We start from the raw sequence: 24,377 nt of genomic DNA, 5'->3' as shown, positions 1-24,377 counted from the left end.
CCACGGCCATGCTGCATGCTTGGACACATCATCACTCACACAGCAGGTCACTCTCGCTCAGAAAGTGGGACACACACACACAGACACTGAAGACAGCAGTACACACACTCTCAGACAGCTGGACACACATCCTTCTATACAGGTGGACACACACACTCTCAGACAGCTTGACACCAACTCAAATAGCTGGACACACACACAGCTGCACAGTCGGACACACACAACCTCAGGCAGCTGAACACACTCACACAGACAGCTGGACACACATTCGCTTAAAGAGCTAGACACACACTCACACAGACAGCTGGACATACATACGTCTAGACAGGTGGACACACACACTCTCAGACAGCTAGATACACAAAACAGTGGGCTTACACACTCTCAGACAGTTGGATACACACGCAGACGGCAGCACACACAATCTCAGCTGAACACACATTCACCCAGATGACAGCAGGACACACATTCACTCAGAGAGCTGAACACACACACAGACTGCTGGACACACACACAAATAGCTGGACATATGTACTCCAGACAGCTGGGTACACTCATGCAGATGGCAGGACACACACTTGCTCAGAGAACTGGACACACAAACAGCAGGACACACACGCAGGCAGCTAGATGCACGCTCATGCAGACAGCAGGACACTAACTCAGACAGGTGGACACACATATGCAGACAACAGGACACACACACAGAGACAGCTGTAGACACATACAGACTGCAGCACATACCCTCAAACAGCTGGACACACATACACACACACACACACACACACAAACACACAGCTGGAGACCCAGACAGCTGGATATACACTCACTCAGAGAGCTGCACACACACTCAGACAGCTGGACACATGCAGACCTGGGCACACAGCAGGACATGCACACATTCAGACTATTGGGTACACAGACCACAGGGCACACTCCAAAAGCTAGACACATACACTCTCAGACAGCAGGAGCACCTGTGGCTGCACATGCACCCACTCAGACAGATGGATGCACACACTTCAGACACTCAGATGCTGGAGACCCATGGACAGCTGGCTTCACACAGCTGGCAGGACACCACACCCTCCGTTGGGAAAGGGCACCACTCGGTGGCAAGCAGGTTCTCCCCAAGGGCTCTTGCTGTGCCCTTCATGAAAGTCATGGACAGAATGGCAGTCCCCAGGGCCCATGGGAGGCGTGCGAAGCCCAGGGGGTGAGTCCTGAGGAGAGGCGAGGCCGCACCGCAGTCCTGGGCCCTCTGATGAGTCAGAGCTGAGTGCCAGGGGACTGCCAGAGCCCACTAGTAGGAGGCCCGTGGCTGGCCAAGACAGCTGGCGAGGACAGGAAGCCACGCCTCAGGTGGGGGTCCGGTAGCTAAAGTCCCCAAGAGTAGAGCATTTGTACTGCTAAGTGGGGGCGTGAGTGGAATCATCCACCAAGATGACGCCCAGATCTCTTTTATTCGTTCATTTTCAGAACAACAAAGTCAAAAGTCTGTGAGGACTTTCAGTGAAAAACGCAGTCTGGATTCACTTGCAGATTAAAGAAATCCACTTCTACTGAAGTGAGAAGTTCAGACAGGTGGACACACATATGCAGACAACAGGACACACACACAGAGACAGCTGTAGACACATACAGACTGCAGCACCCGAGATGGAACTGCTCCCGAGCACGACAGGGTGCACTCCGTGTGTCTTATTTTAAAAGAAGACGACTTTGGTTACAGGAGACTGTGGCCAAGCGAGTACTCCACTATTGTGGGAAAGAGCCGGTGGAGAGCAGCAGCAGCCCTCGGAGACCAGGAGAAGGCCCAGAGGAAACAGAACTCCAGATTCTGACCCTGACCCAGTTTCTCACTGCATTGATAGGTTATTTGGTGTCATCTTTTAAAAACATTCCTCATGTGCGTGGCGGAGGGCCTTGGGCAGGGTCTGTCTAACACAAAGCGTGCTCACAGGTGCAGGTAAGAAGGAAGGCCTCTCCGCAGGCGTCTGTTAGATCTCTGTCTGGCACCGGGTGTTTATGTCAAGAGGGAGGGTCAAGCCCCAGGGCAGTCATGTGTGATCCAGCAGGTGGGGACCCCTGGCTACTCAGGCTGCCTGGGGAAGGCTGGGGCAGGGACTGGCCCTTCCCCAGGCCTTGGTTTCTGACCATCACATTTTTGTATTTCAGCTCACAGCCAGGTCTGGTTCTGCCCCCAGGGTACGCAGTCAGGAACTTTCCATGAACTCATCTCACTTGAGCTCTTCAGCCTCAAGCAGCGCCGCCTCCCTGTGACCCAGCTCGCCCATGGGCTCCGGCCCCGGGGTGAAGTGCTGTGTTTCCACCTGCCTTCGTGGGGAGTCTGCAGTGACGTGCTTCCCCTCTAGGAAGGGTCTGTGGGGAGCGTGGAGGTCCGGCCCCCACCCTCCCGTCTGGGATGCTCAATGGCCGGGCTGCGGTGGCAGTGAGGGCACTGGCGAGTCCCTTGAGCGAGCCCTCCTTCACTCACAGCCTGCTCTCTGGCACCAGGGCTGACAGGCACTTTCACTTGGCCTCGCCCCACAGAGAAGCCAGGCTCACGGCGGGGCAGGGAGGGGCTGCAGGGCTGCCTCGGGGACTCCTGGCTTCACCAGGCCAAGGTCCCCAGCTGCTCCTCAGTCCTCAGTGCAGAGACTCGCCGAGGGCGCAAAGGAGCGCCACCTTCTAACAGGGCTGTGGGACTCTGACACAGTGCTGGAGACACGCCACAGAGGGGACTCTTCAGAGAGGGCATCGCCTTGGAATGGGGGCAAGACCTCAGCCCATTTCCCTCACTTTCCCTCAACATCAGTAACTCCACCACTCTTGCACTGGGGATGGCAGGAGCTGGGGGGAAAACAGGTAGCACTTCCCGACCTCCCTGAAGCTCCTGTCCTAACCCAGCCGCAAGGCATCTGCTGTGGCAGCTGACACTGACCCTGTGACAGTCCAAGGAGGTGTGGGCTGCAGTCAGGTGCGTGGGGTTAGGAGGGACTTCCCTTTCCACAAACATGGTACAAACACTTTTCAACAAGGAACTCTTCTCCATTAAGGAGCCACGGAGGACACTGACCTTCGACTGCCTCGTGACTTTCCACGTTCCTAGTGCACTTCCTGAGCCCCTGCCATGAGCAGGCCCAGGCTGGGGCAGGGGGAGGCCATTGCCTTCTCCTTAGGAAACACCCACAACAGGCCCTTCATGAAGAACAGGGCTGGCTCTGGCTCTGGGTCTGTTCTGAGTGTGTAGGCCCACGCCGGGCGCTGCCTCCTTGCTGACCGAACCCTGAGCCAAGCAGGGCGTCCCTCTGCAAGAGACAGGGAACGTGGGGTGTGCAACTTTTCTGTTAGCGATGCTCCTTGTGAAGCCACTCATCATGGGGCTCCCTGACGGCTACCCACCTGATCACTTCTGAGAGCCCGACGTCTACTTCAATGGTCAGATTAACTGTCCACAGCTCAATTACCCAAGGTGGAAATTAAATCCCGACATGTGAACCTTGGAGGTGGGCACTCACACCACACCCAGCCCCAGCACTGGACAGGAGGTGAGGGGAGCACACCAGGCCCCAGCACTGGACAGGAGGTGAGGGGAGCACACCAGGCCCCAGCACTGGACAGGAGGTGAGGGGAGCACACCCGGCCCCAGCACTGGACAGGAGGTGAGGGGAGCACACCAACCCACAGCACTGGACAGGAGGTGAGGGGAGCACACCAGGCCCCAGCACTGGACAGGAGGTGAGGGGAGCACACCAACCCACAGCACTGGACAGGAGGTGAGGGGAGCACACCAACCCACAGCACTGGACAGGAGGTGAGGGGAGCACACCAACCCACAGCACTGGACAGGAGGTGAGGGGAGCACACCAACCCACAGCACTGGACAGGAGGTGAGGGGAGCACACCAACCCACAGCACTGGACAGGAGGTGAGGGGAGCACACCAACCCACAGCACTGGACAGGAGGTGAGGGGAGCACACCAGGCCCCAGCACTGGACAGGAGGTGAGGGGAGCACACCAACCCACAGCACTGGACAGGAGGTGAGGGGAGCACACCAGGCCCCAGCACTGGACAGGAGGTGAGGGGAGCACACCAGGCCACAGCAGTGGGACAGGAGGTGAGGGGAGCACACCAGGCCCCAGCACTGGACAGGAGGTGAGGGGAGCACACCCGGCCCCAGCACTGGACAGGAGGTGAGGGGAGCACACCAGGCCCCAGCACTGGACAAGAGGTGAGGGGAGCACACCCAGCCCCAGCACTGGACAGGAGGTGAGGGGAGCACACCCAGCCCCAGCACTGGACAGGAGGTGAGGGGAGCACACCAACCCACAGCACTGGACAGGAGGTGAGGGGAGCACACCAGGCCCCAGCACTGGACAGGAGGTGAGGGGAGCACACCAGGCCCCAGCACTGGACAGGAGGTGAGGGGAGCACACCAGGCCACAGCAGTGGGACAGGAGGTGAGGGGAGCACACCAGGCCCCAGCACTGGACAGGAGGTGAGGGGAGCACACCCGGCCCCAGCACTGGACAGGAGGTGAGGGGAGCACACCAGGCCCCAGCACTGGACAGGAGGTGAGGGGAGCACACCAGGCCCCAGCACTGGACAGGAGGTGAGGGGAGCACACCAGGCCCCAGCACTGGACAGGAGGTGAGGGGAGCACACCAACCCACAGCACTGGACAGGAGGTGAGGGGAGCACACCAACCCACAGCACTGGACAGGAGGTGAGGGGAGCACACCAACCCACAGCACTGGACAGGAGGTGAGGGGAGCACACCAGGCCCCAGCACTGGACAGGAGGTGAGGGGAGCACACCCGGCCCCAGCACTGGACAGGAGGTGAGGGGAGCACACCAGGCCCCAGCACTGGACAGGAGGTGAGGGGAGCACACCAGGCCCCAGCACTGGACAGGAGGTGAGGGGAGCACACCAGGCCCCAGCACTGGACAGGAGGTGAGGGGAGCACACCAACCCACAGCACTGGACAGGAGGTGAGGGGAGCACACCCAGCCCCAGCACTGGACAGGAGGTGAGGGGAGCACACCAGGCCCCAGCACTGGACAGGAGGTGAGGGGAGCACACCAACCCACAGCAGTGGACAGGAGGTGAGGGGAGCACACCAACCCACAGCACTGGACAGGAGGTGAGGGGAGCACACCAGGCCCCAGCACTGGACAGGAGGTGAGGGGAGCACACCAGGCCACAGCACTGGACAGGAGGTGAGGGGAGCACACCAGGCCCCAGCACTGGACAGGAGGTGAGGGGAGCACACCAGGCCACAGCACTGGACAGGAGGTGAGGGGAGCACACCAGGCCCCAGCACTGGACAGGAGGTGAGGGGAGCACACCCAGCCCCAGCAAGGGGACAGGAGGTGAGGGGAGCACACCAGGCCCCAGCACTGGACAGGAGGTGAGGGGAGCACACCCAGCCCCAGCACTGGACAGGAGGTGAGGGGAGCACACCAACCCACAGCACTGGACAGGAGGTGAGGGGAGCACACCAACCCACAGCACTGGACAGGAGGTGAGGGGAGCACACCAACCCACAGCACTGGACAGGAGGTGAGGGGAGCACACCAGGCCCCAGCACTGGACAGGAGGTGAGGGGAGCACACCAGGCCCCAGCACTGGACAGGAGGTGAGGGGAGCACACCAACCCACAGCAGTGGGACAGGAGATGCAGGGGAATGTGGCTCTGTTTGAGATGCTTTGGTCAAAGAGCCACTGGTTCTCGCTCTGGACCACCAGAATTGTAGGGCTAGTCACAACGCGTGTGGCAGAGTGTCACCCCAGTGTGGCGTGGCCTGGGGTGGTATCTAACACCCTCCCAGCAGGCCTGGTGCTGGCACGTGCTGGGAGAGCCTCTGATGTAGAACTCCAGGGCCAGCGATGCCCTCTCTAAGGGCGGGCAGTGGACACACAGGCTCCCTGGCCTGATCTGTCAGCCCCCTCGGCTCTGCCTCTGCCCTGGACCAGCTGAACACAGGTGTGCGGTGTCCCTCCTACAGCACAGCTACTGGTGGTGGTAGGGCCGTGGCTTGCAGGTCCTGGCAAAGCTCCGCGGAAGGCAGAGGTTCCGGGGACATGAGAGGCCCTGTGACGTCCAGGGGAGACCAAGAGGCACGCAGAGCCGCCTGCCCAGCTCTCCTGGGAATGGGGTGGGTTTGTGGCTGGAAAAGGCAGAGGTGAATACAAGGCAGGAAGGAGGAGCCTGCTGGACCCAGAGGGGCAAGCGGCCTGGACAAGGGCAGGTGGAAGTCTCTGTGGCTGTGCTACTGAAGGGACAGTGGGGCTGGCCCCAGGGGGTGCAGCCGTGGCAGAGCCCAGCCTGCCCGGAGGCTCTGTCCCTTCTTCCCTGCCGTTTGTTCCTTTAACATGGAGGAAGCGACCAGGAAATGACCAGGATCTTCTGCGGGCAAGGCCAGGACACCTGTGGGCTGCGTCTCCCTGTTGCCGTCATGGCTGGAGATGGCCAGCTCCTCGCACCCATGAAGGCCCAGAGGGTACATGTGCTGAGCTCTCCGCCCAGGAAAAGCAGAGTGCAACCCCTGCAACAGAGTACTCCCTCGCTAGAGGGGTCCCAGTCTCCAGTGACAGGAGTCACAAACTAAAGGGTGACTGCCCAGAGGTTCAGGCTCAGCCTGAGCCATCAGGGTCAGCTGGGACGCCAATGCCTGTTTCATCCACACAGACAGACACACTTCTTTGTGCAGGTGGCAGCTCAGCTAAGCTCCAGCCCTGGCTGGCTGAGGACCGGGCTGGGGAGACGTCACCTGCCATGTTTAGCACAGGGCGGGAACCGCACTGCACTTGCTCTCTTGTGCTCTGCAACTGTCATAAGACGAGGTGCTGAGGGTGCAAGCCGCCTCTCAGCCTGAAAGGGGTAATTACATCCACCTTTAATCAGTGCCAACACAGATCAGAGCTGCCCTTCCCAAGCTGCCTTGCGGATGGCAAGTGACCTTCCACACCTGCCACTCGTGCACAACAGGAGCCACGTGCACCTCGCCAGCAGACAGCCTTGGCCGGTAGGTGGGAGGCACCGGCTGCCGCAAGCCTGGTCCACTCACGGCCAAGTGCCTCTGGCCCCGTGAGCGCCTGGTGGCTCCTGGCCAAGTGGAGAGCACCACTGAAAAGGCTCTTCTCCTGAGGACGCGGCGCAGGACCTTCCTGACTCCAGCAACCGGGCACCAGCCTCAGTGGGAGCAACGACCAGCAATCGCACGCCTGGCAGGACCTACCGTCTGCTCTCAGTCCAGGTCTCCCTGCTTCATCTCACCCTGGAGCAGCCTCACGGGTGCAGCTGCCAGTCCTAGCTGCCAGAGAAGACCCCCCGAGTCTGGACAAAGCCACGGCGTTTTCTAAATTCACTTGACAAAAAGGTATAACTGGGCTTTGAGCTGAGATTCCAAACCCCAAATTCACCCTCATTCACCTTCCCTGCAGCCAACCTCCGCTGCTGTGAGCTGGCAGAGAGGACGCTCGGGCGGGGCTGGAGGGACTGGAGCTGGTCTCCACTGCAGCCAGGAAACGTCTGGCCCAAAGCAAGGGCGCTCTCCTGCTCTTGGCCTCGCTGAACAGAGGAGGCGATGTTAGGGGGTGAAGGGTGGCTCTCACGCCACTGGGTGGCCCTGTGTGCTGTCACCTGGTGCGTGGCAACATCCTCACCACTGCACCCAGGACTGTGGCCAGCCGACAGCACTGCCCTTGCAGGGAGGCCCAGCATGTTCTCACAAACGGGAGCCGCGGGGACAGTGGGCCTGGGTACCAGGCTTGCGGCACGAACCAGAAGTCCTATTCCCAGCTGTTGCGATTCTGTGCTGGGAGGAAGAAGTGGGCCAAGCTGTGGAAACAGCCCTAAGAAGACTGTAGGTGGGCAAGATCACCTGCTTTGAGGGTGTCTGTCAGGCTGGTCCCAAGTGCTCAGGGAACCATGCCGGTCCCATCCTCACAGCTGCTGGTTCTGAGCTGTCCCTGCTGAGGACCTGTACCTGGCTGCCAGGATGACAGGGGCCTAGCTGACCAGCTGAAGATGCCCACAGCCCCAACAGCCTGAAATGCCCCATAGTTCACATCTGAGGGCCCCAGATCCCAGCCGGACACTGCTGGCTGGTGGAAGAGAAGTTTGCAGAGTCGGTCCCTCAGTACTGTCACATCATTACATCTGGCCCTTTCCTGCCTCAAGTGCCAGTCAGCGGAGATAGCCCTGCACTGCCCAGGTGGCCCAGGTATCCTGGCCTGCAGCACTAATGGGCGCTGGGAAGGCTGGGGATCAGGGCGGTGGCTCGATGGCAGCTGGGGCCAAGGCCACCGTGGGCACCAAGGCACACAGGCCCTGCAGAAGCAAGGAGAGCCCATCTAGAGGCTCAGGGAGCCACGTAGTTATCCCTATCGTGGGCACCCCTCGTCCAGGTGCCTCGGGACTGGTGTTTGTGGAACTCCCAGGGTTCTACGGAGGCCAGCCTCCCTCCCAGAGCAGCCTGCTGAGCCGCCGGGGAGGGAGATCTGCTGGGAACTGACCCTGGCTGCAGGGCACAGGCACTGGCCCTGTCCCCAGTGTCCTGCCTCTGGAGGAGGCACTGTGCCGCCTCACTGTGTTCCTTCCCCTGGGGGCTTCCCAGGAGCCCCCTCCTAGTCAGGGTGGCTGCACTTCTGTTTCTATGCTGAGAGGGTGAGAGGGAGTAGCAACATCTCTGCGTATGGACAAAGAAGAAGATAGCTCAGGGGTGGTTCAGAAAAGAGCACACAGGGCCCAGCAGGCTGGTGGAGTGCTTGGCAGGGTGAGTCCCTGAGGCGACGGCTGCCCCACGGGGCTCCCATCTTCAAGGACAGCTACCCCTGAGCCCCCACGGGGGAGGTGCCTCCAGTGTGACTGGATCCTGCAGCCAGCCCAGTATCCTCCGGTTCACTCTCCCATCCAACAGCACCTTAGGTCCAAGCCGTGAAGAGGAAACACCCCAGGGGGGAGGAGAGAGTCAGCGACACCCGCTGACCACCCGTCAACAGCAGCTACAGACAGCCACACACGGGCCACGTCCATGTTGGCCCACGGTCAACAGTGCGCCAGGCCAGGATTCCCACAACCCTTACGCAGAAACAGTAAGAGGAGCTGGTCCAAGCCCCAGAGCTGGCTGTGGTCCACTCACGGCAGCCAGGAGCAAAGAGAGAGGAAGGCTCCTGCCCCTAAATCCCCTTCAAAGACACACCCCAGGGACCTAACTTCCTCCCACTAGACCCCCACTCCCGACAGCAGCCTGGGCTGGTGACCAAGCCCTCATCACAACCACGTCATGCACTCCCTGATCTCCGTCCGATGTCACTGGCCCTAGTGGCAGAACGTACAACTTAGCTTTTCCATGTGAGGAGCCAATCACAAGGGCTTCCTGCCCGAGTGACAGATGACCACACCCCTAGGCACCAAGCCAGGAACTGTGCCTGACGCCTCATACCGCACCACGGGACCTCTACCCCAGGGTCCCCTCCAGCCAGTCCCCACACTTGCCACGGCCACCATCCCTATCCGTGTCACTGTCCGCATCCATGTCACCATGCCCACCCCATCTATGTTGCCACCTCACTCACATCACTGTGCCCACCCGCTTCTCTGTCCCCCTCCGGGTGGACATGCCCCTCTGCGCTGCCCACTCCACCTCACACCTTCTGCGGTGCCGTGAATGCCTTCTACCCATCTTCCTAGAAGCTCCTGCCCACTCTGTAGCTAAAGCCAAGACGCTTTTGAAAGCCGTGTAACACTTAAACTGCTTTCAGACCCCGAGCTCTCCCCCAGTGTCTTTCAATGGCATCCCATTCCCACAGGGTCAGGGTGATAGCTCTGACTCCCTCTGCTGGGCTGCTCTTGATTTCTGCAAAGTGTCATCTTCTGCAGGTGGCGATGCCATGCTTTTGACTCTGGGTCCAGAGGCCGTCTTGGACTTGCTTCTGATTGCTCTCAGACTGCCCTGGCACTGGTGGGTGTCTAGACTGGAGGTGTCCCTGAGCATTTGCGCAGCCCTTGGACAGATGCTGGGCTCTCCCCTCCACTAGCCCGAGGACACTGGGAGGAAAGAGTCAGGTCCTCCTTAAAGCGGCGCCCCGTCTCACGCTGCTCGGGTGGGGTGCAACAGGGCATGGGAGGTTTGAAGAAGCACACGGCACTCCTCCAAGGAGGAGGAGAGGAGAGGTGCACTCCCAGGCTCTCCGTGTCCTGTCAGGAAGAGATCAGGTGGCCTCCTCAACAGGGAAGAGCACTGGCGTCACAGAGTGCCTGGGTCAGTTCTCCCTGTGACGGTGGACGGTGTCCACATCCAACAGCAGGAACTGCACCTGCTCCCCAGGGCACAGCTACAGCTGGCCCCCAAGCCAACCCAGGGTCCAGACAGGAAGGGGGCCACGTTCTCCACCTCTACACTTTCCTTCCTCATCATCAAGAAAGCAGGAAGCATGCCTGAAAGCCCCCTCTGCAGGAGTCCATTCTACAAGCCACTGCACTGGGGCTCCTACTGCCCAGACCACAGGACACCAGAACTTTCTTTAAGGATGTTGGTGGTATGCAAGGCCTCTTTCCTGCACTTTTAAACTTATAAGCTACCAGTTAGTTAAAGAAAGAGAGTAAACTCATTTGTTCCAAGTAGCAGCACTCCACACAGGACAGACAGCTGGACGATGGTTCTTCTCTGTCTGCGCCCCTCCCCACAGCACCCACACATCGGTGTCTCCATGTGGCAGGCTCTGGGAGCCCTGAACCTCCTTCCTTCAGAGACCCCTGTCGGTTCACAGGGCCTGGCTCCCCCTCTACCTCTGACCTCTCCCCCAGGGTCGTCTTCGTAGTCCCTACTCACCACGGTCACACTTTCAAGTGCTGAGTGGGTGCTCATGCAGCCAGCAGCAAAATAAAGCAGGGCTGTCTCTCCAGGGAGGCAGTGAATATGTGCCCTTCTGGGCATTTCCCTGACTCCAGGCCACTAAGTCTGTGGGTCTCAAAGCTCAGCCCAGAGCTGGAGGACCTGTGTGAGGCCCCGTGAGGACCACTGGGTACAGCTCAGCACCTGGCTGCTCCGGTCTGAGTGGACGTCCCTCTGATTCTCTAACTTGGTTTCATGGAAGAAGCTGCAGATCCTTGCGGAGTTGTGCTGTGATTAATTCTTTAACAGGCATATCATTCCCCTGTAAGTGAACACAGTTTTTCTTAGCAAGTAGGCTTTTGGGGGCACTTTCAAAGCCGCCTCCTTCGCTTTGAAAACACAATCGTTGGGGCTGGGGATGTGGCTCAAGTGGTAGAGCGCTCGCCTGGCATGTGTAGGGCGCTGGGTCCGATCCTCAGCACCACAGAAAAACAAAATAAAGATGTTGTGTCCACCGAAAACTAAAAACTAAATATTAAAAAATTCTCTCTCCCTCAAAAAAAAAAAAAAAAAGAAAGGAAAGAAAAGGAGACACAATGTCTTGCCACAGGCATGGCCCCCAGCCCCTGGGTCATGGTAGAAGTGCAGTGGATGCCCAGTGTCAGGCCTGTGAGCCTGGCCTGAGCAGAAAGCTGCTCGTGGAGCTGAGGGTGGACGCTGGGTGTGCCGGCCACGCGGAGCCGGATGAGAGCGTGCGGCTGCTCAGGGGTGATGCTGCAGCAAAGGCTCTTTCCTCCTCACCTAAGGCCCCTCTCGTGGGCACAGGTGGCAGTCTCCTGGAGGCCACCGTGGTCATGCAGCCTCCCTAGGCTGCAGTGAACCTGGGTCCTGCTCCGTTGGTGCTGAAGGCGGAATTCCCCTTGTGACTCACTGGCAGGGCTGGCTCCTGAACATCCCTGGCATGTCGGGCTCCACACCTGGACCCTGGAAGGCACCCCCTCACTTCCAGCCTCCTGAGACCCACACTAGTCTACAAAGCTCTGGTCAGGCTGCCATCCCTTGGAGCCTCCCCTGAGCTCCCAGACGCCACTGTCCTGAAGGGCTCGTCACATCAGAGAAATAGAAACCTATGATGGAGAAAAGGGAACCTAACTCGCAGACCCAGGCTCACTTCCTGGTCTTGGGGCCGCACATGGCTAAGATGGCGCCTGGCGATCAGCCAGAAGGCGTTACCGTGGGTTGTGACGAAAAATCCGACCACCTCTAGGATAGGCTCAGAAGCCTTCCACCCTCGTGGACAGCTCTGTCTCCCATTCTGGCCTGTAGGATGGGTGTGCACGTGAGCTCTCCCCACCCTGCTGACCTTCACCCTGATTGGCTCCTGTGCCTTATATCAGCTGTGGGTGCTTCCTCACTGAAGGAGCTCCAGCCTTGACTGGTCTCCCTGACGCGTCTGATTGTCCTCCAGAGAGGGAGGGTGGGTGCGGGCGGTCAGTCGGCCCTCTCCTTTCTTGGCTCGTCCTGGCCAGGGCACGTTCTCCCTATCTCTCCTGCAGGTCGAGAGGGAATGAGGATTAAAAACCCCAACATCTGGCGCCCAAACAGGGACTTGAAGAAGTCGGTTCACCAAAGTGGCTTACTATCGCCCTCACCTCTTCCAGTGGCGCCAGGAAAGGGGTTTGTTATGGGTGTGGTCAACAGGGCCACTTCAAGAGAGAGTTCCCTACAGGCCGAATAAGACCCAGTGCCCTCAGGGACATCCCTCAGGCCTGGGTAAGGGGCAAACTCTGCCTAAGAGGCCTTGCCCCCATGTAGAAAGGGATTCCGTTGGCAGAGTGACTGTAAGTCCAAAATTGATATTGAGGGGAAACCTTTAAACTAATAACAGGGCGCTCCCCAGCCCCATAACCCAAAGGAGGTGCCCCGCCTAGTGGCCCGCCTAGGGCCCACTGGACAGTCCCAGTAATCCCAGGAATTAGGCCAAAAATGGACATCTTCATAGCAGGAAAAAGTTCCGCTGCTTGATTGACACTGGAGCGGATTGGACAGTATTAAGGAAAGAGGAGGTTCTCCCACAATGGAAGCCGATTCCCAGACCTCAGTTATTGGGGGTGGAGGTGACAGAAGGTCTGAAGAAACCAAGGACTGGCTTACTTGGAAGGATGTAGATGGGAGTCAGGGAGAGGTAGCCCTCTGGTGGCGTCTGGCCTGACAGCTAATCTGCTGGGACAGGGTATTTTGGGGGAAGCTGAGGTGTTCATCACCACAGATCACAAAGGGACAGATGACGGTACCCTAGAGGAAGAGGACCCTATCAGGTCCCCTTAGCAATCACCGGGGGGATCCACTTTTAGAGACATGGAGGCAGAACACTTCTGCACCCCGGGTGAGGCCTCACCCCCAATCCTAGAGGCCACTGTTCCTACCGTCCTGCCATTCAGCTTCCCCTAGATAAACTACAAAAGCTAAAACAGATAATATCAGAACTACTGGCCCTAGGGCACATTAGGCCCTCCCTGAGCCCTTGGAATAGACCTGTGTTTGTCATCCAAAAGGCCACAGGGAAATGGAGAATGGTACAGGACCTTAGGAAGATTAATGAGCAGACGATTCCCGTGGGTACCCCCTTGAGGGCTGCCCTGGATCCCCTCCATCCCTCGGGATCTGACTCTCATTGTGACTGACATCAAGGATTGCTTCTTTTCTATTCCCTTGATCCCCAGGACTGCGAGAAGTTTGCCGTCTCCGTTCCCTCTGTTAACTTCCAGGGGCCAGACCAGAGACATGAGTGGGTGGGTTAGCCCAGGGCATGGCCGAGAGTCCAGCTTTTGTCAGCATTATGTTTCACAAGTCCTGCACCCCTTCGGAGGCCCTCGGACATCATTCTGTATGTTTACATGGATGACATCATTATTGGGGCGGCGGACGCGAAGCGTTAGGCTCCACCTATAAGGAACCCCAGGCCCTCTTACAGAAGGGAGGGTCACATGTATCTAATGACAAGGTCCAGACCTTACCCCCTTTTAAAGTTCTAGGGGCCGAACTTGGGTTGGACTCTGTCTGTCCCCTTAAGCCTCAATGACTTTTCCAGTGGTCCTGTACCTTGGTGGAATGACAGAAACTGTTGGGCGAACTCAACTGTTAAGGCCTTGGCTTCACCTGCCTACAGAAGACCTGCTTCTGCTTTTCGACTCTTAGAGTCCCCACAGATGTCATCACAGTGACTCCATCGCATCAATTGATATTCCAAAAGATTCAGTCAGCCTTCGATGCGGCACAATTGGCTCACTGTAGGCCCCAATGCCCCCTCTGTCTTTGGATCCTCCCCGGCTCGGATACATGCGTCTGTGGGAGGGGCCCCTAGGGTCCATTCCCAACCTGACCAGTTGGCAGACCTGATTTCCCTGAGACATATGGGCAGGATCCTGATGTGCCAGTAGTCCCCTACTGGTTGTCGGATTTTAAGTGGGTCAGAAGAAACCATAGTTGGGCATCCAATGCCTTGGAGGCTTTCATGGGAAAGGTGGATTGTCATTATGGAACTTTGAGATGGGTGACATCATTCTCGAGGTGACGATGGGCCCCCATACTTTTTCCCACCAGGCCCCTCACTAAGGCGGTAAATGTCTTTACTGATGGGGGAAAGGCAGGATCTGCAGCCGTGGTGTACTCCGCCTCTTCCCCTGCCAACGAAGGGGAAAGCACCACTATTTTGAGCCAGTTACGGGATCTGCACAACTTAAGGAACTGTACGCAGTTGCCCTGGCCCTGACGCATCTCCATGCACCGATGAACTTGTTTCCTGACAGCCTCTATGTAGTCAACTAGTTACCAGCTCAAGGGTCAGCATATATTAAGTTGGACAAAAACCCAATTACTCCTCTGATGATTCAAGTCGAGCCCATTTTTCTGCAGCGTCTCAGGGGACACCAGGAGTTACCCGGAATCTTGACACGGGGGAACCAAATGGCTGATCGTTTGGCTACCAATGGGACTACCATAGCTACTGCTCAGTCTCAACAGAACCTTAGATGGCTCAAGGACTTCATGAACTGACTCTCTTAAACTGGAGAGGGTTACAGCAGAGATTCCCCGATTCCCATAAAAGATTTAAAAAGACCATAAGGACATGTACATCATGTAGGCGTTTTCACAGGTCCCACCTCTTCAATCCCCTAATGTCATCTGGCAAACTGATGTGGCCCACTATGCACCTTTTGGAAAATTAAAATATATATCGATGTCTGTAGATGCCTATCCACATGCTTGTTGGGAAACTGCTCATTCGGGCGAAAAAGCTCGACACGCTGACAGCCATTTCCTACAATGTTTTGCCATTTGGGATTACCCCTACAGGTTAAGACAGACAATGGGTCCTGCTTTGTGAGCAAATCATTTCAAGAATTCTTCCAAACTCGGAATATTACACACACCACTGGAACACCATACAACCCAAAGGTCAAGCTATAACTGAAAGGCATAATAAGACCTTAAAGGACCAGCTAATAATACAAAAAGGGGGAAGTAATCCCCATGACCAACTAAGGACAGCCATGCTTACATTGAATATCTTACATTTCTCCAAAGACCAACCTCTGACTGCTTTCCAGAGACGTTGGTCTAATCAGAACACTCTATTTGAGGTAGAGGTCCAATGGAAGGACCCCCTTACTGGGTCATGGTGCAGTTCTGATCCCCTCATTAGTGCAGGGAGGGGATTTGGGTGTGTATTCCCAATTGGGGAGCCAAGTCCAATTTGGGTACCCGCTAGAGATCTAAAATACTGTTCACCAGAACAAAAATGATTACCCAAGAGCACCCCCTCTTGAGGTATGATTCTTTATTTTCTCATTTGTAATGAAAAGACCATTCTGGACGCGTTGCCTGGTTGTGACCGGATTCCTCATTGTCTCCCTCATGGCATTCATGTTTGTTGGGGGAGACGCGCTTTGGGGAGCACGCTTTGATGCCGTAAGCGGTGGTAAGCCAATTTGTTGGTCCTCATATGCCCTCCCCGGGAAAGAATGGACCATTAAAGGCTACTGCCATTCCCGTTTGGTGGAATATAACCTCACCTCTCCCTAGTAGATGCCCTATACTCCCACACCACTCAGAAGTCTTTTGCCCTTGGTGACCATGCCTAACGTCACCTGTCCCACTAGAGATAGCACTCAAGATGTGGGGACGTTGAATCCCCTCTGGTGTGGAGGCAATAGGTTTTTTGACGGATCAGTAGGTGGTATGCTCTGTCCTTCTAATGGTACTGCCTTCCTCTGTGGGGATATGGCGTACGGTGTCCTACGGGTAATTGGAGTGGGATCTGCACTGTGGTCCTCCTGCTCCCTGACATTGGGGTCCTCCCTAATGTCCAGTCCCTGCCCATACCTGCTGTGATTCCCTTTCCAGGCCCCAAGAGCCATTCATGCTGTTCCTTTGCTGTTGGGCCTGGGGGTGGCCATGGGGATGGGACCTGGACCTGCTGGCCTCGGTACTTCTTCACAGATGTACAATAAGCTTTCTCAGCAGATGATAGGTGACATGCACCCTGTTGCAGCACTATCTTGGACCTGCAATCTCAACTCGACTCCTTGGCTGCAGTAGTCCTCCCAAACCGTCGTGGCCTGGACCTGCTGACGGCCAGAGAGGGAGGACTGTGTCTGTTCCCACAGGAGGAGTGCTGCTCCTATGCCAGTCGCTCTGGTATTGTTCAAGATGAGATTAAAAGGTTACAAGGACCTTGAAAACCGTTGGAATGAGCTGCAATCAAGCTTTCTATGTCTGGGCTAAACGGGTGGCTCCCTTACCTTCTCCCCTTGGTAGGCCCCTTGGTTACTATGATTCTGTGTTTACATTTGGACCTTGTGTAATCAACAGGCTCCTCCAGTTGCTCAAGGATGGAGCCAAAGCCGTTCAATTGACGGTGGTCCGGCAGCCATGTGCCGTCTTACAAGATACTGACTGGGAGCCCTGTGAGGTTGGCCGTGGCCCCTACCAGGATGTGCAGGTGTAAGTCAGAGGCAGGAGGGTTTTCTTCATAGGCCTAAGTCACCTCCCTTCCTTGAGGTTCCCACTGGTCTGCCGACCCTGCAGGTGAACTGCCTGAAGAGCCAGAGTGGTAGTCAGTGACGGGTAAGATCCCCAGAGGGGACGACCTAAGACAGGCACACTCTCGAGTAAGGCAGACACCGCCAATAAAACAAAACGGGGGAGATGTAGGGCCCGTCACATCAGAGAAATAGAAACCTACGATGGAGAAAAGGAATCTAACTCGCAGACCGAGGCTCACCTCCTGGTCTTGGGGCCGCACTTGGCTAAGATGGCACCTGGCGATCAGCCAGAAGGCGTTACCGTGGGTTGTGACGAAAAATCCGACCACCTCTAGGGTAGGCTCAGAAGCCTTCCGCCCTCGAGGACAGCTGTGTCTCCCTCACTGCCTGTAGGACGGGTGTGCACGTGAGCTCTCCCCACCCTGCTGACCTTCACCCTGATTGGCTCCTCTGCCTTATGTCAGCTGTGGGTGCTTCCTCACTGAAGGAGCTCCAGCCTTGACTGGTCTCCCTGACGCGTCTGATTGTCCTCCAGCGAGGGAGGTGGGTGCGGGCGGTCAGGCGGCCCTCTCCTTTCTTGGCTCGTCCTGGCCGGGGCGCGTTCTCCCTATCTCTCCTGCAGGTCGAGAGGGAACGAGGACTAAAAACCCTGACACTGCCCACCCTGTCCAACTCTGCCTGAGCCCTAGTGGCTGGTCCTGCCCCTCCAGGATGGGGTTTCTTGAGGCAAGGCCAGTTTGTGTGGCCTTAGGGCTGGCTCACTGCTTTGTGCAGGGAAGTCCTGAGGGGGTAGGAGTTGGGAAGCACAAGGCTCACTGGGGTCAACAGCTGGGCACAGTGTGCAGTGCAGAAGGGCCTGCTGTGCAGAGGGCGTCCACGCATTTCCAAGATCAGCATATGGGCTTCTACACCGAGCCCACAGCTCAGCAGAGAGCACTCCATGGAACAGAGACTTGACGGGTCCCGACCAGGTCCGCAGGTCCGCCCTCACACAGGGTGCGAGAGCAGGCTCCTCTCTCCATAGGTGACACAGTACACACCACAAACAGGAAGAGCAAGGCCACACTGGGAGACTGCTGAGCCACCATCCAGCTTCATGGAGGTGCTCGGCAGGAAGATGTAGGAGACGGAGGTTGCCCCCGGGGAAGGAGAGCTTTGTGAAGAGCCGTGAGTTCCCTGAATAAGATGTCTGCTACCTGACGTGACAGGGTGTCTGCGAACACAGGTCACAGAGCTTCATCAGATGAGCAGTTGGACTGCAATGAGCACAGAGGGAAGGACAGACCCTGGGCACAGGCAGCTCCAGGCTGGTCAGAAAATGAGTCAGAATCACCACAGAGAGGCCAAGTGCCAAACACAGCCTCTGCAGAGCAGAAGGGCAATACCCACAGAGGCCGGACATTGCTCGGGAGGAGACAGAGCGGGACTGGAAGGCGGTTGTTGGCAGCAAGTCACAGGAACCCACAGGTAACCCTGGGTCCTGCAGGACAGGAGGGATGCACGGGGGGACCTAGGGTCACCATGGGCCTCCAGGACAGGAGGGATGCACGGGGGGACCTAGGGTCACCATGAGCCTCCAGGACAGGAGGGATGCACGGGGGGACCACCAGGTCGCCGTGGGGCCACCAAAGCAAACACTTGTTCTAAAAGATGGTTGACTACATTTTCTTTAAAGAAATAATGCAGTCATTGATGAGAAGTAAGCTATTTGAGAATAAACTTCCAGTAAGTTGAGTAAGAAAAGGCGCTTTCGTCTGGTCGGTGGGACTGAATGACTGGCCACAGGAACACAAGTGACCACTAGCCTTCCACGTGCATTCTGCAGCACAGGAGCGCTCCCTCAAGCAAGTCCTGCTTATTTTAACATCCTTAATTCCTTATGTTCATACCCAAGTTTGTTTATTAGGCAGAATTCCTGGAGAAGATTCACCTGGGACCAGGAGGAATGGCGAAGGCCACTGCACTTACCAAGCATCGATGACCCATGGTGTCTGTCCTCATGTGCCTGTTCATTAAGTTCTGCACCAGTTTGTGTACAGTTAGCTAAACAAATGCCCTTTAAATTCTACCACCAGGGCTATAGTCTCTCTTCATTAATCACAAAAGACATCCAGGCCATCCTGCCGTTAAGCCCCTCGGGGACCAAGCGCGGTCCCTGGTTCTTCAGGCAGCCCATAGTCTCCCTGTACCACAGCAGAAGGCTGCGCCAAGTTTGACCACAGACCATGCCATCTGTCCAGAGTGGGCCCACCCCAGCAGACGGCAGGCAGCCTGCAATGCACGGTGGGACTCCACCTCCCCTAGGAAATCCCAGGGGACTCCCCTGGAGCCCAGCCTCCTCCCCGTCGCCTTCCACGTGGGACTGCCACTTAGTGAGCTGGCACCCACATTCCCTGAGCAGACGCCAGGTGCCCCCCCCCACCCCACAGGCATCTGAACCTCAAGACTACAACGTCCTCAAGGCCTCAGGCTGATTTTTTAGAGTGCTTTCCTCATAGAGCTTCAAGCGCATTCTCAGTATTCAAAATAGGAAAAGAGCTTATTTTTAAAATTCTGCAAGTCTGTTAACATTTTGCACGGATTCAAGAAGTAAGACACATTACGGTTGTCACAGTTACAAGTCAGGGTAAATGTCCTGGAGCGAGTTAGCAAATGTAAGCACTTGGAGGCTGTCGACTGAAGATGCTTTGGGAATGACCAAGAAACCGGACTTCAAATAATCAACTTCGTTGCCCTGAGAGAGCAAGGAGAGAATAAAGGGCCACTGTCCGCACACATATTGTCACAGCTTTGAGGAGTGAAGAGGCACTGCATTCCAGCCTGTCAGCCATGACGTCCCCCGTCCTGCAGATCCAAGTTCAGACGGACTGCTTCCTGGAATGGGATGGACTGCAGCTGAGGGACAGAGTCCTGAGGACGGGCTGGTCCTCCGTGTGCCAAGACCTGCATATGCTTAGGCATCACACGTGTGATCTAGATGCTCTCAAGGGGAGGAGGTCCTGGAGCCCCTGGGGTCCAAGCTATTAGAGCTGAAGTTTCTTCACTTCCAGGGGGCAGAGTGTCTAGAAAGACACCTCCTGACCCCCTTCCACGGGCACCAGGCGAAACTCCTCAGCTGTAGTGAGGGGCTTTGCCCTGCCAGGAGGGCCCAGCTCCAGATGCCGCACAACACAGATAGGTGTGCAACAGGCGGGAGCCAGCTCTCCGCAGACCTCAAACCTGCCAGATGTTTGCAGTCCAGGGCAACGTAGCATAGAACCCTTCTGATCAAAACTCACTGGGGCCTCCCAAATCATCCCTGTCAGCACGGAGAGTTACTAAAGGCACAACGACATCCTGTGAGCCAACCAACAGCCACAGAACAGAAGAGACCAGCAGTTTCCTCCCTTGGGCAGGGCAGAGCAGCTCCACACGCCTTGCCAGCCACAGCTGGACAGGACAGCCCGCAGCCAGGTCTGGGTTGGAGAGCTGAAGGCCCAGGCTCTGAGCGGGCACCACTCTCACTGCATTTCGCGTTGAGCAGTCTCATAAAGCAGCCCATGCACTGAGGGACACCTGGGGCACACAGGCTCTGCTCTGCCTGGGACAGGGCAGCAGCCTGGCCTCTAGAGGGTTGCACGTTCCACCTCCAGAGGCCCTACTCCCGCACCCTCCCCTCCAGAGAGACCCCAGGCATCCTCTATGAGAACCGGCCCGGCTGAGGACAGGACTCGGGACAGCACAAAGTCCATGAACCCTACCCGCACCATCCCTCCAGATGCTGGCAGAGAAGTGCCCCATTCTCCCCCAACAACAAACACCAGTCCCACGGCCAAGGCCACCCACGGGAAAGAGGTCTCAGAAATGCCCAGAAACGTGAGGTCCTAACAAGAGCCTGCCCAGTTGTCACCTGTGTTCTCTCAAACCCCCAGAGCCCAGCCCGGCCTGTGCTCGCAAGCGATGGGGAGACCCAGAGCCAGTTTGCAGCTGGCACAGCACAGAAAGCCCATGCCGAGTCCTGTCTCTGTTCACACTGGGCCGCGGCGCACACCGACCCTCGCGTTTCCAGATCTCTCAAATGTCACACCGAGGTCTCTCTCTCCTGCCAGAAGCCGGCACCCATCATGAAGCCTGAGCAATGAGGCTCAGGTGGCACTAGCCCTGGATCCACCCTGACCCTGTTAGCCTCAGACTCCGTGGCACAAGCCCGTGCACTGCTGCTCTGCACTGCCTGCCCTCTCCACCTCAATTGTAGTGGGTGCGTGCACACACCCGAGTGTGCGAATAGTCTTACCTGTGGCCTTCACCACATCTGCAGTTGTCACATTTTGGACATCGGTGCTCACTTTGAAAGTCACCGCTGGTCCCAGGACGCTGGAAGAAAACATTTAAGAAAGCAGGCATTACTGATCCACAGTGCTCATTGGCAGCCACCCAGAACCCCCCGACGAGCCGAGAACCGCCTCCAGCCGTGTGCTTCTCATGCCTTCTGCCACCGAGTTCTCCCTTGATGCTGAGACTGTTTCCATTCCCCGTGTCATCTCCTGAATGAAGCGCATGCTGCCTGGAGTGTGCTCTAAGCACGAAACAGGCGTCCACCCAAAGGCCCACTCACTAGGGAACCCCACCCACTCCTCCTCTGAAGCCTGCAGACACCTTACCCTAAGCTCTGTTCTCCTCCAGGGGACTGCAGACCCGTGCTCCTAGCCAGCTTGCTCGGGGTGCAAGCCCTCGGCAGGCAGAAGCTCTCACTGGGTGAGGCGGGTGATGACCACCCTGACGTCACTGCTGGACTGCACAGGATGTCTTACTGAGCTCAGTCAGATCTGCCCTGGACGAGTGCCCTCCCTGAGGAGCAGGTCTGCTTCCACCCTTCTGGGCGCTTATGCCAGAAATATCCAGGGCTCCAGGGGCTGCAAGACCCCTGGAGACATCTTCAGGTCTCGCCTCTCTTGGTCCCCACTGCTGCCATTCTACCCCAAGCCCCAACCCCCGAAAGGCAGAGCTGAGTAACCCCAGGGTCCAACTTTCCTGCCTGCAGGATCCGGGAGCCTCCCTGGACGCGACACAGACGCTGACGCTCAGCAGGCCTGTCTCCTTGTCTCAAATGAGCTCCCGACGCCCCAGGGGAGCCTCCTGCATCGGCGCCATTGCTAGGTGTGAGGGAACACAGTGCCCTCCCTGTGCACAGGCCAGAGCCAGTGTTCCCATTCGACAGCTTTCCAGCCGGTGACCTCCGCCTAGCTCGGAGAGCTGCCCTCTGTCCCCTTCCCACATTGCTCAGTTCTAACCTCCCTCCCTCCCTCCCTCAGGGAGTGCCCTGAAGGAGGGGACTCTCCCTTCTCCCAAAACCTTCCAGCAAGTAAAGTGAGTGCCAGAAATTTAGAACTTAAGCCGAACATGAGAGAGTTATTTTGTAGTGTTCTCTACTTCCCTGGTGGGTAACCGGCTTGTCTAGAGCAGTGCAGTGGTCCCTACCAGGGCCACACAGGTAGCTGATGACACATTGGTCACCGACTGACTCAAGACACTTAAGCAGAGTGACTTCTCTTATCAGGAGAAAGTGCTGCTCACCATGAGAACCTCCCACACACCCTCCAAAAGGGTTCTAGGCACAACTAAAGAGCCTCCTGAGGACAGGAGTGACATTTCTCAGACCTATGTGCTCCAAAGGATGACAAAGTCATCTGAAAGAGTTTAAGACTCCCTTTATGGAGACGCCTGATTTCAGAAGGAAAAGAAGACTCAGGAAAAGCCCCTTGATCAGGGCCATGAGGAGGTGAGGGCAATGCTGACCTCTCCCCATGGAGCTCACTGTCCACCTGAGGAAGAAAGCCCTAGGTCAGGGTGGGACCATGAGGAGGTGAGGGCAACGCTGACCTCTCCCCATGGAGCTCACTGTCCACCTGAGGAAGAAAGCCCTAGGTCAGGGTGGGACCATGAGGAGGTGAGGGCAAGGCTGACCTCTTCACATGGACATCATGTGTGGACTCAACCCGTTTCAGGAGCGCTCTGTATTTGGACTGATCAGCACCTTCCTGTTCATTCATGTCTCTGACATGCCGAGCCCAGGTAGGTAGACAATGCCCACCAGAACTAGCCAAGAAGTCATGGAACCCATCTGGATTAACCCATGATGCCCAGCAAGGTGCCTGGGCTACAGCACCTCATGGCACGATCCTCCCTACCCCACTGCTGCTGCGTGGTGTTGGTGATGCCTGCGGAGTTCTTCTCTGGCATGTTGGCTTTTAGAGGTTCTGGTAAGCTTGCCAGCCCTGCCCCCGTGTTCTCAGCAGTAAACAACGCACGGGGCTGGCCCTGGTTTTCCTAATGAGAGTCCTGTGTGCAGTCACGTGGGAACACTGTGCTGAGTGCCACCCTGCTTACCAGAATGCAGCACAGCAGCACAGGACAAGGCTGGAGGGCACTGAGGTCCCACCAATTCAGCGCTGCCCATATCCTGCCCTCAGTCAGCTGTCCTGTCACTAGGCTCCGACACGTCCCGCCCACCCCAGCACCAGGCCCTGGGCCCCTATAACAGTGTGCATTGCCCCTTCAGGCCTTCTGGAACCAAGGAATCCACATACACGCCTCCCAGCAAGATGGCAGGACCCAGGTACTGCAGAACTCTGTGGGTCCACAGCCCGGCAGTGTGGATTCCAAACGCAGTAAAGATACATGTGGAAACATCTTCAAGAGTGCAAGAAGGGAATCTCACTTGACCTCGATGGCAAGGACTGGGCCAAAGCCAGCAAAGTCACTAGGAGCCCAGAACCCTCACTCAGAGCTCAGAAGCATGTCTATTCTCCCTCGTTTCTTTTCATGATCCCTGGACCTACTTCTAGGTCTATTTGTCTTCATTTTTAATAAACTTAAGTGCTTCTGATGTCAGGGTTGTTTGCAAATAGTTGGGATGGCTCAGGACAAGTAGTTTCCAGAGCCCTAAACAGGTGGCCAGGGGCCCTGACCTGCCGATGACCACAGGAAAGCACAGGCTGACCCTGAGGGGAGAGTGTCTCCCATCTGAAATGTCAGGCGGGGCCTTTGCTTCACCCCGTCCCAGGAGCCAAGGCTCACAGGCTGACCAGGATGGATGCCCTGAATGCCTTGCCCCTCCGTGCTGCTAGATTTACTGCCTGTCAAGGAAGGAAGACAGGAGGGTGGTGGGAGACGTCTCCTTTACCCATCTGCAAGCGCAGTCCTTGCAGGCAGAGGAACTGCCCTTCGCGGGTGTCAGTGCTACTGCTGAGGTCCTGCTACTCCCTTAGCGCTGCCTCAGCCACGAGCTCCTCTCTTCTCTCTTCACAGGCATCTGCAACACACTGCAGATGGCCTCCTCTGGGAGCGCAGACCGGCTCCAGGTCGGTGGCTGTGGGGAGGCTCTCTCCATTACAGCCCATGCCAGCCAGCCAAGGACCACTGTAGAGGGAGTCCACAGAGCACAATCAGGAGGGCCCGGCTGTGGCTCTGCATGCGTGCCTGCCCAGCCAGCCAAGCAGCCCTG

General features: G+C 57.1%; 1 protein-coding gene across 1 annotated transcript in view; it reads right to left on the bottom strand.

The window, feature by feature from the left end:
- Ptprn2 (protein tyrosine phosphatase receptor type N2) overlaps positions 1 to 24,377 on the bottom strand; it is a 565,071-nt gene that overhangs the window by 327,582 nt on the left and 213,112 nt on the right. Inside the window, exon 11 of the mRNA XM_071605349.1 lies at positions 21,168 to 21,247. Within this exon, the coding sequence (XP_071461450.1) occupies positions 21,168 to 21,247 (80 nt within the window). The remainder of the gene's footprint in view (positions 1 to 21,167; positions 21,248 to 24,377) is intronic.

The sequence above is a fragment of the Marmota flaviventris genome, chromosome 1, assembly GCF_047511675.1.
Source record: "Marmota flaviventris isolate mMarFla1 chromosome 1, mMarFla1.hap1, whole genome shotgun sequence".
NCBI classification, from domain to species: Eukaryota; Metazoa; Chordata; class Mammalia; order Rodentia; family Sciuridae; genus Marmota; species Marmota flaviventris.
The sequence above is the reverse complement of the archived record's forward strand: the minus strand, read 5'-3'. Positions and strand labels throughout refer to the sequence as shown.